The sequence below is a fragment of the Sminthopsis crassicaudata genome, chromosome 4, assembly GCF_048593235.1.
Source record: "Sminthopsis crassicaudata isolate SCR6 chromosome 4, ASM4859323v1, whole genome shotgun sequence".
Lineage (NCBI taxonomy): Eukaryota > Metazoa > Chordata > Mammalia > Dasyuromorphia > Dasyuridae > Sminthopsis > Sminthopsis crassicaudata.
Genome location: NC_133620.1, coordinates 103,664,236 through 103,677,439, shown reverse-complemented (window position 1 = coordinate 103,677,439; position 13,204 = coordinate 103,664,236). Strand labels below are relative to the sequence as shown.

Here is a 13,204-nt window from a genome sequence, read left to right as displayed (position 1 = left end):
GCCTGATTTCATTGAGATTTAAGAAGAGAAGAGAAAGAAATCTCCATCTCACTCAAGTTAAGTTAGGTATGATCTTGCATAAAGTTGAAGGATAACTACCCTAGTTCTGTACAATTTGGTAAGTTATGTACTATTCAAAATTCTTCTGAGCCAGAGACACTCAAAAAAGCAATAGAATAAGCAGCGATTTGTTGGGATTTCCACTTTGTATTGGAGCAAATCATCTTGGCACAGGATTTTCTAGATAGATTCCAGAATATCCTAAAACTTATATAGGAAAAATTAGTTTCTTTATTTTATGTATTTAAAAGCAATTTTCTAGAAAGAGAATCATAGGTTTCAAAAGATAAAGGTCCTTTTATTTGAGGCATTACTAATACATAAGCATGGATGCCCACACTTGCCCTATTGGGAAACTACCTTCTCTTGAGAGAAGTACAGAGTGGAGATAGTTGCTCTTTAAACCTAAACAAGTTTAAAACCTTGAAGGTTCAAATAGTATGCAACAGGATTCAAGAATTTCTCAACAAACAGAATATTAAAATAGGCTCACATTTACGTCACCATAGGAACCACCACCAAGGAACATTCTCTCTATGACAGCTTCAGGTCTGCAATGTTTGAGGTAAAAGCTGTATATTATGTAAGCAGCAGAGTACAGAAGTAGCAAAAAAAGAGAGAGAAATTATCTTCTCCCCTCCCCAACCCAAGCCCTAAAATAACTCTAATGGAGAAGTATACAGATGGACTAAATGCTTGCAATGCAGAATTTAAAAAAAAAAAAAATACATACACAAACTCAAAGCATCTGAGCTTCTACTCCAATTCACTGGAGGGAGGAGGTGGGGCAGAAAAAGGGAGGGGCTCTTGGCCGGAAACATGAGTTGTGTGACTTTATGAATGGGGGATAGTCCCCATTGAGTATAAATGAGTATAAATTCACCAGCAAAGTGAAGGACAGCAAGTTTTGCTCCTGCAGAACAGAGCTACCAGCCAGACCCCAGGAGACTAAAGCCTTACCATGCCTACATTGATGCTGCTCTTCTGCTTCCTTTTCCTGACTGGCCCCAGCCCTAGTTCTGCCTCAGAGAACAACTGTACCAGCTTCTCCACCACATTGCCCAATTTACTCCGAGAACTTCGAACAGGCTTCGAGCAAGTGAAGGGCTACTTTGTAAGTACGCTCACCTGTCTGTCCTTTCCCTTTTTTGAGTACCTGAATGAGATCTCTGCTGGGGCTAACCCTTCTGCCCATGCTTCATCAGTTGATTGAGTTGGGCAAAGCCCTACCACTAGATAGATAAATACATTTATACATAAATACATAGATGAATGGGTAGATAGAAACATAGATAAATAATTTCTAAGACATTTCCAAGCTTTGCAATACAACCACTGTTTTCTCTATTAAGATACACCAAAAAGACAATCATATAAATTTATAGAATCATGGAATATTAGACCTGGGAAGGGATGTTATAGCTCCCCAATACAACCCTGCATTTTACAGAGGAGAAAAATGAGACCTGAAAAACTCAAGAACATAGCTGTTGTAATAGCTAAACAGGGATTCCAATCCAGTTCTTAATTCCTAGTGCAATGGGAGTTTTGTTATTGGCTTTGCTAGGTTTTCCCCCCTAGTTTCTCTTCACCTGATCTGAAGTGCCTGAGTTTCTCACACAAAGTTCTCCTTTGAGAGCTCCCATGTTTTAAAAATTTATTGATGAGTTCTGGGGAATATCTATCAATAGATTTTTTTTTTTCCTGAGGCAATTAGGGTTAAGTGACATGCCCAGGGTCATATAGCTAGGAAGTATTAAGTATCTGAGACTGGATTTGAATTCAGATCCTCCTGATTTCAGGGCCAGCACTCTATTCACTGCACCATCTAGCTGCCCCTATCAGTAGATATTTTCAAGCATAGGTTGGGCGAAATGATCTGTGAAGTCTCTTCCAACTCTCAAGTTCTATGGCACTTTCTCAGAAAATCTGTGCCAAATTATATCTTCCCTCCTCTGGGAAGGGTCTGTTTATAGTAGAGGAGGAAAAAAAGCAGTGGAATTTGAAGACAAAAGAACATAATTACTGAGACCAGCTAGGGTAATATGAGTGACCCATTTAACAAGAGCAACTTGTGGTTTTGCTGAAGTCAACAGAGAGCCATTGGACAAAGTCAAGCCTGGGAATTCCACACATAGAGTTGAATGAGGACTTTCTCTTGACTTGGAAATCTCTCTAGGATTTGGAGAGATAGAGCCAGTAAGAGGAGGCAGTTTAATTTAGATTAATCTGTGGATCCAGCCACACTAAGTAAATAGATCAATTTAAGTACCTAGTTTAAGAGTGTGAGTGTGTGTGTGTGTGTGTGCATGCTCTGGGATTACCAGCACAAAGAATAAAAGGATTCTTACTCACAAGTAGCTAACAATCTAAGGGGATATTCTACCAAATCCAATTGTTTGGAGTTCCTATTTGGTTAATCCAGGACTCTATGAGCAGCAACCATTGAAAATACATCTTCAACTTCTAGGAGAGAGAGAGAGAGAAGAGAGAGAGAGAGAGAGAGAGAGAGAGAGAGAGAGAGAGAGAGAGAGAGAGAGAGAGAGAGAGAGAGAGCTGAGAGAGGACGAGAGAGAGAGACTCAAAAGACAGCAGCAGCAAATGTGCATGGTTACTTCAGATACATTCTAACTCTTTGTTTCTTACAGCCAAAAAAAAGACGAATTGATCTCTGTGAGATTATTAGACACGCCTTTGCTGGAAGACTTCAAGGTAAGGTTTTTTCCCATGTTCTGAGTGAAATAGCTAAGAGCTCAAAATTTGATTTGAATTCGCTTATTGGCTGTAGGAAGGTCTGTCTGCTCTCCTAGAATCGCAAAAGGGAAGCTACAATGAAAAACTTTCACCCACAGCCTAGCTCTCAAGGGAGACCACCATCCCTGCTAATGGCTGGAATAGTGGGTGGGAGCAAGGCTTTCAGCATCTCTACAAGAGACCTCAGGGGGAAAGATTTCAAATTGGAGTTCATCTAGCATCTCTTTTCCCTTCCCTCACAATCATACTGACTTTGGTCCTCACAGAGTTACCTGGGCTGCCGGGCCTTGAATGAGATGATTGACTTTTACCTGGAAGTTGTGATACCTCGGGCAGAGAATGAAATGGAGATCAAGGACAATGTGGTCTCCTTAAAAGACAAGCTGTTGGGGCTGAAAAGGACACTCTTACAGTGTGTGAGTAGAAGAGAATATAGTACAGCTCTCCTGACACTACAAACACACACACACATGCACACACATCCTGAAATACATACAAAATATGCAAAAAATATATACAACCAAATACAACCATTCATAAACATAACTACATAAAGAGATACATACAGAGATACACAAGAGAAACTTGCAAGTACATACAGAGAGCTAGATGGACATCCAACCATATACATAGCAATATACATTGATATATAACTACTTACATAGAGACATACATAAAGAGGCACACAAATGCACACAGATGTACAATGATACAGAGACATAAAACCACACACACAAAGGCACAGTGAGACTCACAACCACAAATACACTAAGAGGCCACACAGAGAGTTATACAACCACACACTGAGAGACAAATACAAAGGGACTCACCACCATATATAGACATCAATACATGAACACATCAATACAGAGTTGTTTCTTATGGGGTGGGGGGGAAGGGGTGGAAAGGAGGGAAGACAGCTGAGCATTTACATAGCATTAAAAAAATTGCAAAAGGGTTTCCTAGCATTTCTGAGTCTTTAGTGAGTTTATTAACTTCTTCCCCTTCTCCCTCCCCTACTCTTCTTCCCCTGGGACTCCTCCTCTACCACGTATAATTAGGAATACACTGGGAGACTGACTTTTTAATATTTAAGATAAGAGGCTCTGGGCAAAAGGGATCTGAGAGAGGTTACTAGGCAGTCAATAGCATCCTAATTGTTCCTTTTAACTGTGGGAAGGCTAGTAACTTATCATTTCTAAGTTATTCTGAAGCAGGACTCAAAAGTGGAAGTATATGAAGCTAGAAGTTAACCTACTTCGTTTCAAGAAACCCTAAAAGTGAGCCTTTCAATGAGTTTCTGTATCCATAGATAATAATTGAACTTCCCTATTTCTCTGACTGAAATTATAAAGGCTTCCCTTTCCCCTCCCCCACCAATCTCTCTCCTTCCTTCTCTCTCTCTGTGCTTCTCTGTCTCTGTCAGTGTATGTGTCTGTGTGTGTGTGTGTGTGTGTGTGTGTCTCTCTCTCTCTGTGTCTCTCTCTATCTCTCTGTCTCTGTGTGTATGTGTCTCTCTCTGTCCCTCTCTCTATCTCATACACACACACACACACACACACTTCTTTGCTTGTTCATTTTCACATACTTATCCAGAGAAATGCAGAAAATGTTCAATATGGCCACTGGCTGGATTTTAAGATCTTGTCTTACAAGATGTTTAGTGATGTCTCTAAAGAGCGAGTTGATCTGAGTTGTTTGTAATCCCAATTTTGACAAGGATTCCCTATATGTGACTTCCCATATGACTCTTTCATTCTTTTCTAAATTACCTCCCTCTATTTAAAAAAAAAAAGTGAAGATTTATTATCCCTTCTAAGCAAGGATGAGGTGATGGGTGTATAGGGTAGAAATGGTCCATAAGATATGAGGAAATTAGAATGATGCTACCTGAGTGTCCCATCCTGAAGCAGGAAGAAAGGGGCTCCCTTCCTTTATCTAGCTGGTCTGACCCCAGTCTTTGAGATTACAAAGCACCGTGGAAGGCCTCACTCACCCAATCTTGCTTCTCTCTTTATAGCACAGATTCCTGCCTTGTGAAGTCCAAAGTATTGCTGTCCAGAAAATCAGGAGCACCTATAAGCAAGTGAGTCCCGTTGAGTGGGAGGTGACTGAGGTGAAGGAGACATTCCAAGGGGCATTTGCTTCTGCTGTCTCCATGGTGTTCCAATTTTCCTGCTTGACCCAACAGTTCCCCCTATCCCCTCACCTCCCTAGTCAAGTGTGGGAACTCAGCAAATGGTGTCAAATAGGAGTTGCTGCCTTGGTTACATTTTGTTTTCTGTGAAGTGTCTTTGAGGGTTTCTAAATGACTCCTCAAGGCATTCACAAGCCTCTATGCTCTGTTAATGCACCAGCTGGTGAACACCTCATTCTGAGCAGTGGGGGCAGTGCAAGATAGCTCCTCTCTTCCAGTAGCATTTACAGTCTAGCTGTGAACAGAAAATCATCACATGTGGAGGGAACAGACGTGAAAAGAGGCACGGGCTTTTTGGGTTTAGTCAGGCACATAGCAATCATTGCCCCAACCCTGAGTTCTTTCTGTTTGCCCCCTCTACTTACCTTAGCCATGTGGGCATTGTTCTAGGGACAAGAGGCAGCTAATACTGCCTTCTCTTTGACAAAGAAAGCCCTAGCTCATAATTAATTCATCTAACTGCCAGAAATACCATGATTTAAAGTTGGTGGAAGGAAATACAGCTTGCACTGAAAAAAAAAGTGGAGGGGGGGAAATATGGATTGAGAAAGTAATACACTGCTTGTGGAATACTGGAAAAGTGTGATTCTCAGATTTCTTCTCTATAAAATAAGGGGTTTGGATTGGATGAACTATGATGTCCCTTTCAGCTCTGTATCTATAAGCTGATTTATTCATTTTATCGAGGAGGAAACCGAGTCTTAAAAGAGAGAAATCTTTCCCTCAAAGACTAGCTTCATGAGGGATGAAATGAAGGAGGCACAAAATCTTCCCCCAAAGAAAGCCAGATGAGTACCTATGATTTGCAAGGACTAGGGCAGTTGCTGTGTTCTTACCTCCTAAGGAAGTTGTAAAAGGGTGAATTCTCTCTCAGGTCACCAAACAGTTATACCACCAAGCTCTGAGAACCTCTCTTATAGTTCTCAATGAGATTTGGTTGTGCTTTGGGGAGATAATAATAATATTGTTATTTATAGAGTGCTTTAAGGCTTACAAAGTACTCATTTGATCCTCACAATAACCTTGGGAAGCAGGTAGTATTATAATTACCATTTTGCAAATGAGAAAACTGAGGCAGACAGCAGTTAGTGACTTGCTCAGGGAAGTATCTGAGTTCCAGATCTGAACCAGATCTGATGTTGCTGACTGTAGGTCCCAAGTCAACCACTGTTTGACTTCACTACCCCCACTAGAATGTGAGAGGTCCAGATTGTGACCAAATGTTTTTCTCCTTCCACTACAGCTCGAAGGTAATGGAGTTCTCAAAGCAATGGGAGAGTTTGACACATTCATCACCTACATGGAGCAATTTCTGATAAAGCAATTCAAAAACTGAGAGATCCTTCAAACCAGAAAACCAAGACAATGCTTCTGCTAGAAACTGGAACAAAATGAAGCATTTCTACATTTAGATGCCAGGGTTCCATGAGCTGAGCCAGGTTTTAGAAAACCCAATGATACCTTTTCCCCTCAATCCCTGGGCTATTTATTACCTTCATTCAATACCTCATCTAGTATTATCTCTATTTATTTTTCAAACTTCTCTTTGAATTATTTAGAAAGAAGACACCTTTTATTTTTAAAGTATTTATTTTTGTATCTATTAAATTGTGTCCATAGGATATCCTGTGAATTTTTAAAAAATAGGTTATAGACCATACATCTATGTATGTATATATGTATGTATGTATGTGTGAATGTATAGATATGTCTGTGTGTGTATATATATATACACACACACACACGTGTGTGTGTGTATGTGTGTGTGTGTGTGTATTTAGCTTCTTGTTTCAGAACTAATGGATTTCACTTTCTCACCAGTCAAATTTTTGTTCTTTTTCTGGGTCCCCTCACCTAGGATTATGGGATTCTAGAAGCAGAGCTAGAAGGGAGTTTAGGATTATCAAATCCAACCTCTTCATTTTATAGAGGAGGAGGCTTGAATGATTTCCCCTGATCACAGAATTAGTAAATGGCAGAGTGAGATTTAAGCTGGAGACTGACAAATCCAGCATGAGCTCTATCGCACTGTGCATCAGGCTCATGGACCTGCTGTCATCATGACTTCTTTTTCCTCCTTCAGAAAGGGGAACTGACAAATGCCATGGGCAACTCTACCGATGATCTGATTCATGCTCAAGAGGGACTTTAGGGTGTTTTTCCCTAATTATCTTGAAATTCCATCACATCAGAGCTCCCCCTTATCATATCCTATTAAAATCTACTATATGCTTCATTCTTAGAGGCCACAGATTGTATTTTATTTTAAATGAGTTGATTTTGGTTCTAATAGAACTCAATTTTAATTCTAAGAGCTATGTAATTCCTCTGAGAAATGGAGGGTATAATTTTGTATCGGATTTTATTTTGTAATAAAAAGAAAGAACACTCATGAAACGCATGTTGTTGTTTTGTTTTGTTTTGTTTTTGCAAGGCAATTGTTAATTTTGTTATGTGATTTGCTTAGGGTCATACCACTAGTAAGTGTTAAGTGTCTGACAACAGATCTGAACACAGGAGCTCTCCATGGCTGGTGCTCTGTCCACTATGCCATCCAGCTATCCTGAAATGTGTGTTGTTGATACAAACTAAGAAAGATGTGGATAAATATCTGTTGGTTTGAAAAAGATCTGGAGGCTTTTAGTGGACTCCAAGTCAACATAGAACAATTAAAAAATATTATATGATCTTGGGCTGTTTGAATCAAGAGGAAACAGTGTAGCCATACTCTTTCCTGGTCAAACCACATCTCAAGTACTACATTCAGTTCTAAATGTTACAGTTTAAGTAAAATGATAAGCTAGTCCAGGAAAACAATCAGATAGGTGAAAGACTGAGAATTTATGCCATGTGAGGATCATTTGAAAGATCTGAAAATGTGAAGCCTGGAGAAGCAAAAACAAGACAAGCATGATGGTTGTATTCAAGTATCTGAAGGGGTGCCATAAATAATGGGGACTGGACTTGATCTTGATTCCATAGAACGGAACTAGCATCTATGTATGGGAATCTTAAAGAGGCTAGTTTGGGTTTGATACCAGGAAAAAATGATTCATAATTAGAGCGCTTTAAAAGTAGAATGAGCCTTTGGAGGTCTTCGAGAAAAGATTGGATCCACTTTTTTTGGATAAGTTGTAGTGATTATTTTTAGGGATGGGCTTAATTTGATGATTTTTGAAGACCCAATTTCAAAAGTATAATTCTGTGACTTATGCCTAATTGAGATTGTTATGGTAGCAGTATCTCCATACATACTCCCACCATGGGAGAGATGCATTTGCTCTGACATGGTCTGTCTCATCTCTCTCCATTATGGGTTTCCTACATCACTCGCATTTTTGGAAGGAATTTTGGACCAGGAGATCACATGGGCAGAGTTACAGCATCTGAATTTTAATTCTTGTTGAAATTACAGAGTTTCTTGTGATATAGGCTAGATGGAGAGATAAGAGCTAAATAACAAAACGTTACAAGGGTTCATAATTGATTAAATGATTGTTGTTCAATCATTTTAGTTGTGTCCCCAAAGACACTGGAGTGAGTTGTCATTTCTTTCTCTTGTTCACTTTACAAATGAGGAAACTGAAACAAACTGGGTTAAGTAGCATACCACAGTCACACAGTTAGTAAATGGCCGAGGTCAGATTTGAACTCAGGAAGGTGAGTCTTCCTGACTTCAGCCCAAGATCTTATCCATTGAGCCACCTAGCTACCCAGTTGATTGATTAGACCCAAAGTATTAAATGAAGGATAAATGTCAATTTATTAGTCAATTATGTCAATTAGGAGGAATATTTCTAGTGGAGTAACGTAAGGTTATTCTTAGCTCTGATGTTTAGCATTTTTATCAATGACCTAGATGAAGACATGGATGGCATATTTATCAAATTATCAGATGATACATTGGCCATTCCTTGGAGAAAATCAAGATTCAAAATTAACTAGCTGGAAAGATAGGCTAATAAGTATAAACTTAATATGTTTACATATAATTCTACACTTAGCTTTAAAAATAACTGCATAAATACATAATGAGAGAGACATAACTAGGGTACAGCTTGCTATAATTTAAAAAACAACAACAAATTTTCTTTTGTTGCTAGCTCAATCTGAGATAGATCTGGTAACCAAAATGCTAAAACACCCTTTAAAGTTGGAAGGAACTTCAGAGACTTCTGCTCCAACCCCTACTCAATCTCTCATTCCCATGATAGACTTAATCCATTTCTAAATGGATATTAAGATATTCTAGATGATATTAGGAAAAAAATCCCCAACAATTAACACCATATCTAGATGGTGTTAATTATTGGGGATTTTTTCCTTAATATCAACCCTAAATATAGAAGTTTAATTCATATCCATTGTTCCTAATTCTCCCCTCTGATACCAAGAAGGAGAAAGCTAATCTTTTGGTCTTATGGCAACTCTTAAAATAATTGAAGACAACTGTTATGTCCCATTCCTCTTCTCTAGTTTTTCATATATCATAGTTTCTACTCTTCTCATAATCCTGGTCACTGTCTTTGGGATGTGATGTAATTTATTAATATTTCTTCCTAAATGTGACACCCAGAATTAGACATGAATTTCCAGGTATTTTCTGATCAAGATAGGATTCAATAGGATGGCCACCTCCCTTATTGTGTCTGATCCCCTCCTACGAATGTAATCTAAGCTCAATGTAGCCCGTTCTCTAATGTTCTAGGGCTTAAGGAAATGGGCACAATGCCATCTGCAAACAGGAATATCTGAGGATCTCACCCTCTGGAGGAAATCCCTTTTTAGTTTGGACTCTGCACAAGACTTCCTCCAGTAAAGGAGTGAACACATTGTAAAAGCATACATCTCCCTGGTTTATTGCTCACTTGATAACAATAAACAGGAGGTGAATGAACAATGTAAATAATGTTGTTAAATATTTTAATGAATCTTTCGATCTCCCTCATCCTATCATAGGTTCACCTATGGTAGAATGTGGTCAAAAATCACACAGAGTTGACAAGTATAAACAGATTGTGACCTGTACTATTGAAAGAAATAAGTATAGTAATGACATCATTGAGACTTTAGATTAAGGATGATATATAAATTAAATTTTAAGCAGTTGCATCACCATTAACTTGTAGTTTTCAATTCAGGTGTTGTTTGATCAAGACAGAACTCATTGTGTGTCTAATCCCCTCCTACAAATGTGATCTAAGCTCAATGTAGGCAACACTTTAATGTTCCAAGACTTAGGGAAATGGGCACCATATCATTTGCAAACAGGAATATTTGAGGATTTCACCCTTTGGAGGAAATCCCTTTTTGGTTTGGACTCTGCATAAGATTTCCTACATTGAAGCAATGAATACATTGTAAAGGCATACAGTAACAATCCAAAATAACCCACCATTGTATCTTTGAAGTAAACTATTTTCTAACTGCTCCCCCCCATTACTGTATTCATGTAGAAATACATTCCTGTATTCATTGATATTGTTACAAGGGGAGGGTTATAGTTTATACAGTAAGTAGGGGGTCAGATTACAAGTCTTTGAGCTTTCAGGTTCTAAGATGGATAGAGGAAAATTTCAAGTGAATATCCAACAACTTTCTCTTTTAAGTACCAAAGTGTTGGCAGAGAGTGCCAGGCTTGGAGTCGGGAAGATTCATCTCCCTAAGTTCAAATCTAGTTTCAGACATTTTACTAGCCATGTGATCCTAGGTAAATCACTTTACCCCATTTGCTTTGGTTTCCTCATCTATAAAATGAGCTGGAGAAGGAAATGGAAAACCATGCCAGTATCTTTGCCAAGAAAACTCCAAATGGGATTACAAAGAGTCAAACATAACTAAACAATAATTAAAAAATAAGTATGTGGTAGGGGGTTTTCCTAGTGTAGCTTCATTAGAGATAGATTCTTAGGTGTATATATTCCCATGAAATGCAGACTCTTATGATAAACATATACTTAACATATGTCTAGAGGAAAAAAACTTTGTTTTTCATAATGTTGTGGGCCCAGGATAGCAATATGCTTGGTAAATGGTTAACAACTGGCTCTCTAGGGTTTAAAAAATGAATTTACTAAAAACTTATAAATTTAATCTGCACTATCGGCATTTTCCCCAACATTTTCTAAATAATCAACAAAACAACCCTAGTTTCCCAGGCATGCTGTAAATGCCTTAGAATGAGTGGTATAAATGTTCACACTGAAAATTTAACAATAGGATCTCTTGAGCTTGACTCCCCAGCACACCCCTGGTTCAGGGTATATATGAAATGAGAAGGAAATAAGGGATTGTTGGAATAAAGAGACCAGCTGTCCATGGGGAGCAGGAAGGGGAGAGAAGAATGTCATTCAATAAGCATTTATTGATCATTTACATTGTATTAGGAACCATGATGAGTTCTGGGGATAGCAAGAAAGGCAAAAACATAGTTACTGCCCTCAAAAAGCTCCCATTTTAATGGATATAACAACATCTTCCTCCCCAAAAAATTACATATACAAGACATTGACTGGGTAAATGAAAAAGAGAAAAGAGACTAGCAATGGGGAGAACCAGCAAAGACTTTTTGCAGGAAATCTTTGAACTGAGTCTTGAAGGAAGCCAGTAGGCAGAAGTGAATAGAGAGAACATTTCAGACATGCTAACAAAAAGGAACAGAGTTCAAAGAGAGAGAAGAGTTTATGAAGAACAAGAAGTGTGACTAGATTGTCAAGTACATGGAAGGGAGGGAGACAAGTAGAAGAAGAATAGAAAAGTAGGAAGGAGGCAGATTACGAGGGGCTTTAAATACCAGATGCTATTGACCTTGTGATGCTGATTAGAAATATCTAACCTATATGTCAGGACAAGCAGTCTGCTGATGGAATGGCAATTGATATCTAAGCCTAACAGAAGATAGGAGCTACAATAAACTGGTACCACCATAAATGGTGTTGTAGGACCTTGGGCTGAAACAGGCATAAATTAGGCATGTGAATGTCTAAACCAAGACTCTAAGGGAAGCGGGTGTTTCCACAAGATTGCACGTGAACATTGTCATCAGCAATAGCATCAACATGCTACTTCCCCCTTAGACTTCTGAAGTTTGTTTCTATAGGGATGAGGGCTTAACGCTCCATAGGAGGAAGGGGAAGAGTCCTGCTCTGTGCCTGCTTGATTCAAAAGCAAGTCCTATATCTGATGGAATTATAAATGCTTTGGGGAAGATTTAATTAGCAAGCAAACAATCCAGAAACATTTATAACAGTCACTGAACTGGGTGCTAGGGATACAAATGTAAAGAATGAAACAATTACTGCTCTCAAGGAATTTTTATGTGTGTATATTATCATATACATATTACATATATATATCATATATGTATATATGTGTGTATACAATATATGTATATTGTATATATGTATGTGACTGCATGATTATATACATACAAGATAATGGGGAAAACATGCACGTGTGTAAGTATAAAGTCAAAATAAAGAAAAACACTTTGAGGACACTAAGCTGGGGGAGGTATTAGGCAAAGTTTCATATAGATAGTGCATTGCATCTTAAAGAAAGAGATCCTATAATTGCGATGGCTTTGGCTCTTTTTAACACTGAAGTCAGCCAATACCAATAGAGTTGTTATAGAAAGAGCCATCCGCATCCAGAGAGAGGACTATGGGAACTGAATGTGGACAGCATAGTATTTTCAGTTTTTTGTTGTTTGCTTGCTTATGGTTTTCTTTCCTCTCTTTTTTTCCTTTTTGATCTGATTTTTCTTGTGCAGCATGATAAATGTGAAATATGTTTAGAAGAATTGGACATTTACTTCTTGGCTGTGTGACCCTGGGCAAGTGACTTAACCCCAATTGCTTCAGAAAAAAAAAATTGCACATTTAACCTATATTGTTGTCTGAGAGGAAAAGGGGGAGAAAGGAAGAAAAAATCAGAACATAAGGTTTTGCAAGAGTGAATGTTGAAAACTATTTTTGCATGTATTTTGAAAAATAAAAGGCTATTATGAAAAAAAAAAAGGAAGAAAAGAAAAGAAAGAGTTCCTACAAAATCTTTATTCAAGATGTGCATGCCAAATCTGTCCAGTGTAAAAACATGATGACAAAAGATAGGGCACCATGAAAGGTCAGTTCAGCTAAAAAGCATAGAGTAGAAGAAAAGGAATAATGCCTAATGTCTCTGGAAAGAGAAGTT

The 13,204-nt window shown here is 38.3% G+C and overlaps 1 protein-coding gene across 1 annotated transcript; it reads left to right on the top strand.

Moving 5' to 3' along the window:
• Window positions 1-946: 946 nt before the first annotated feature.
• IL10 (interleukin 10) lies at window positions 947-7,404 on the top strand. Its single transcript, XM_074264673.1, has 5 exons — window positions 947-1,212; window positions 2,709-2,772; window positions 3,081-3,230; window positions 4,835-4,900; window positions 6,255-7,404. The coding sequence occupies exons 1-5, from the start codon at window positions 1,022-1,024 to the stop codon at window positions 6,345-6,347; spliced, it is 564 nt and encodes a 187-aa protein (XP_074120774.1). The 5' UTR covers window positions 947-1,021; the 3' UTR covers window positions 6,348-7,404.
• The last annotated feature ends 5,800 nt before the right edge of the window (window positions 7,405-13,204 follow it).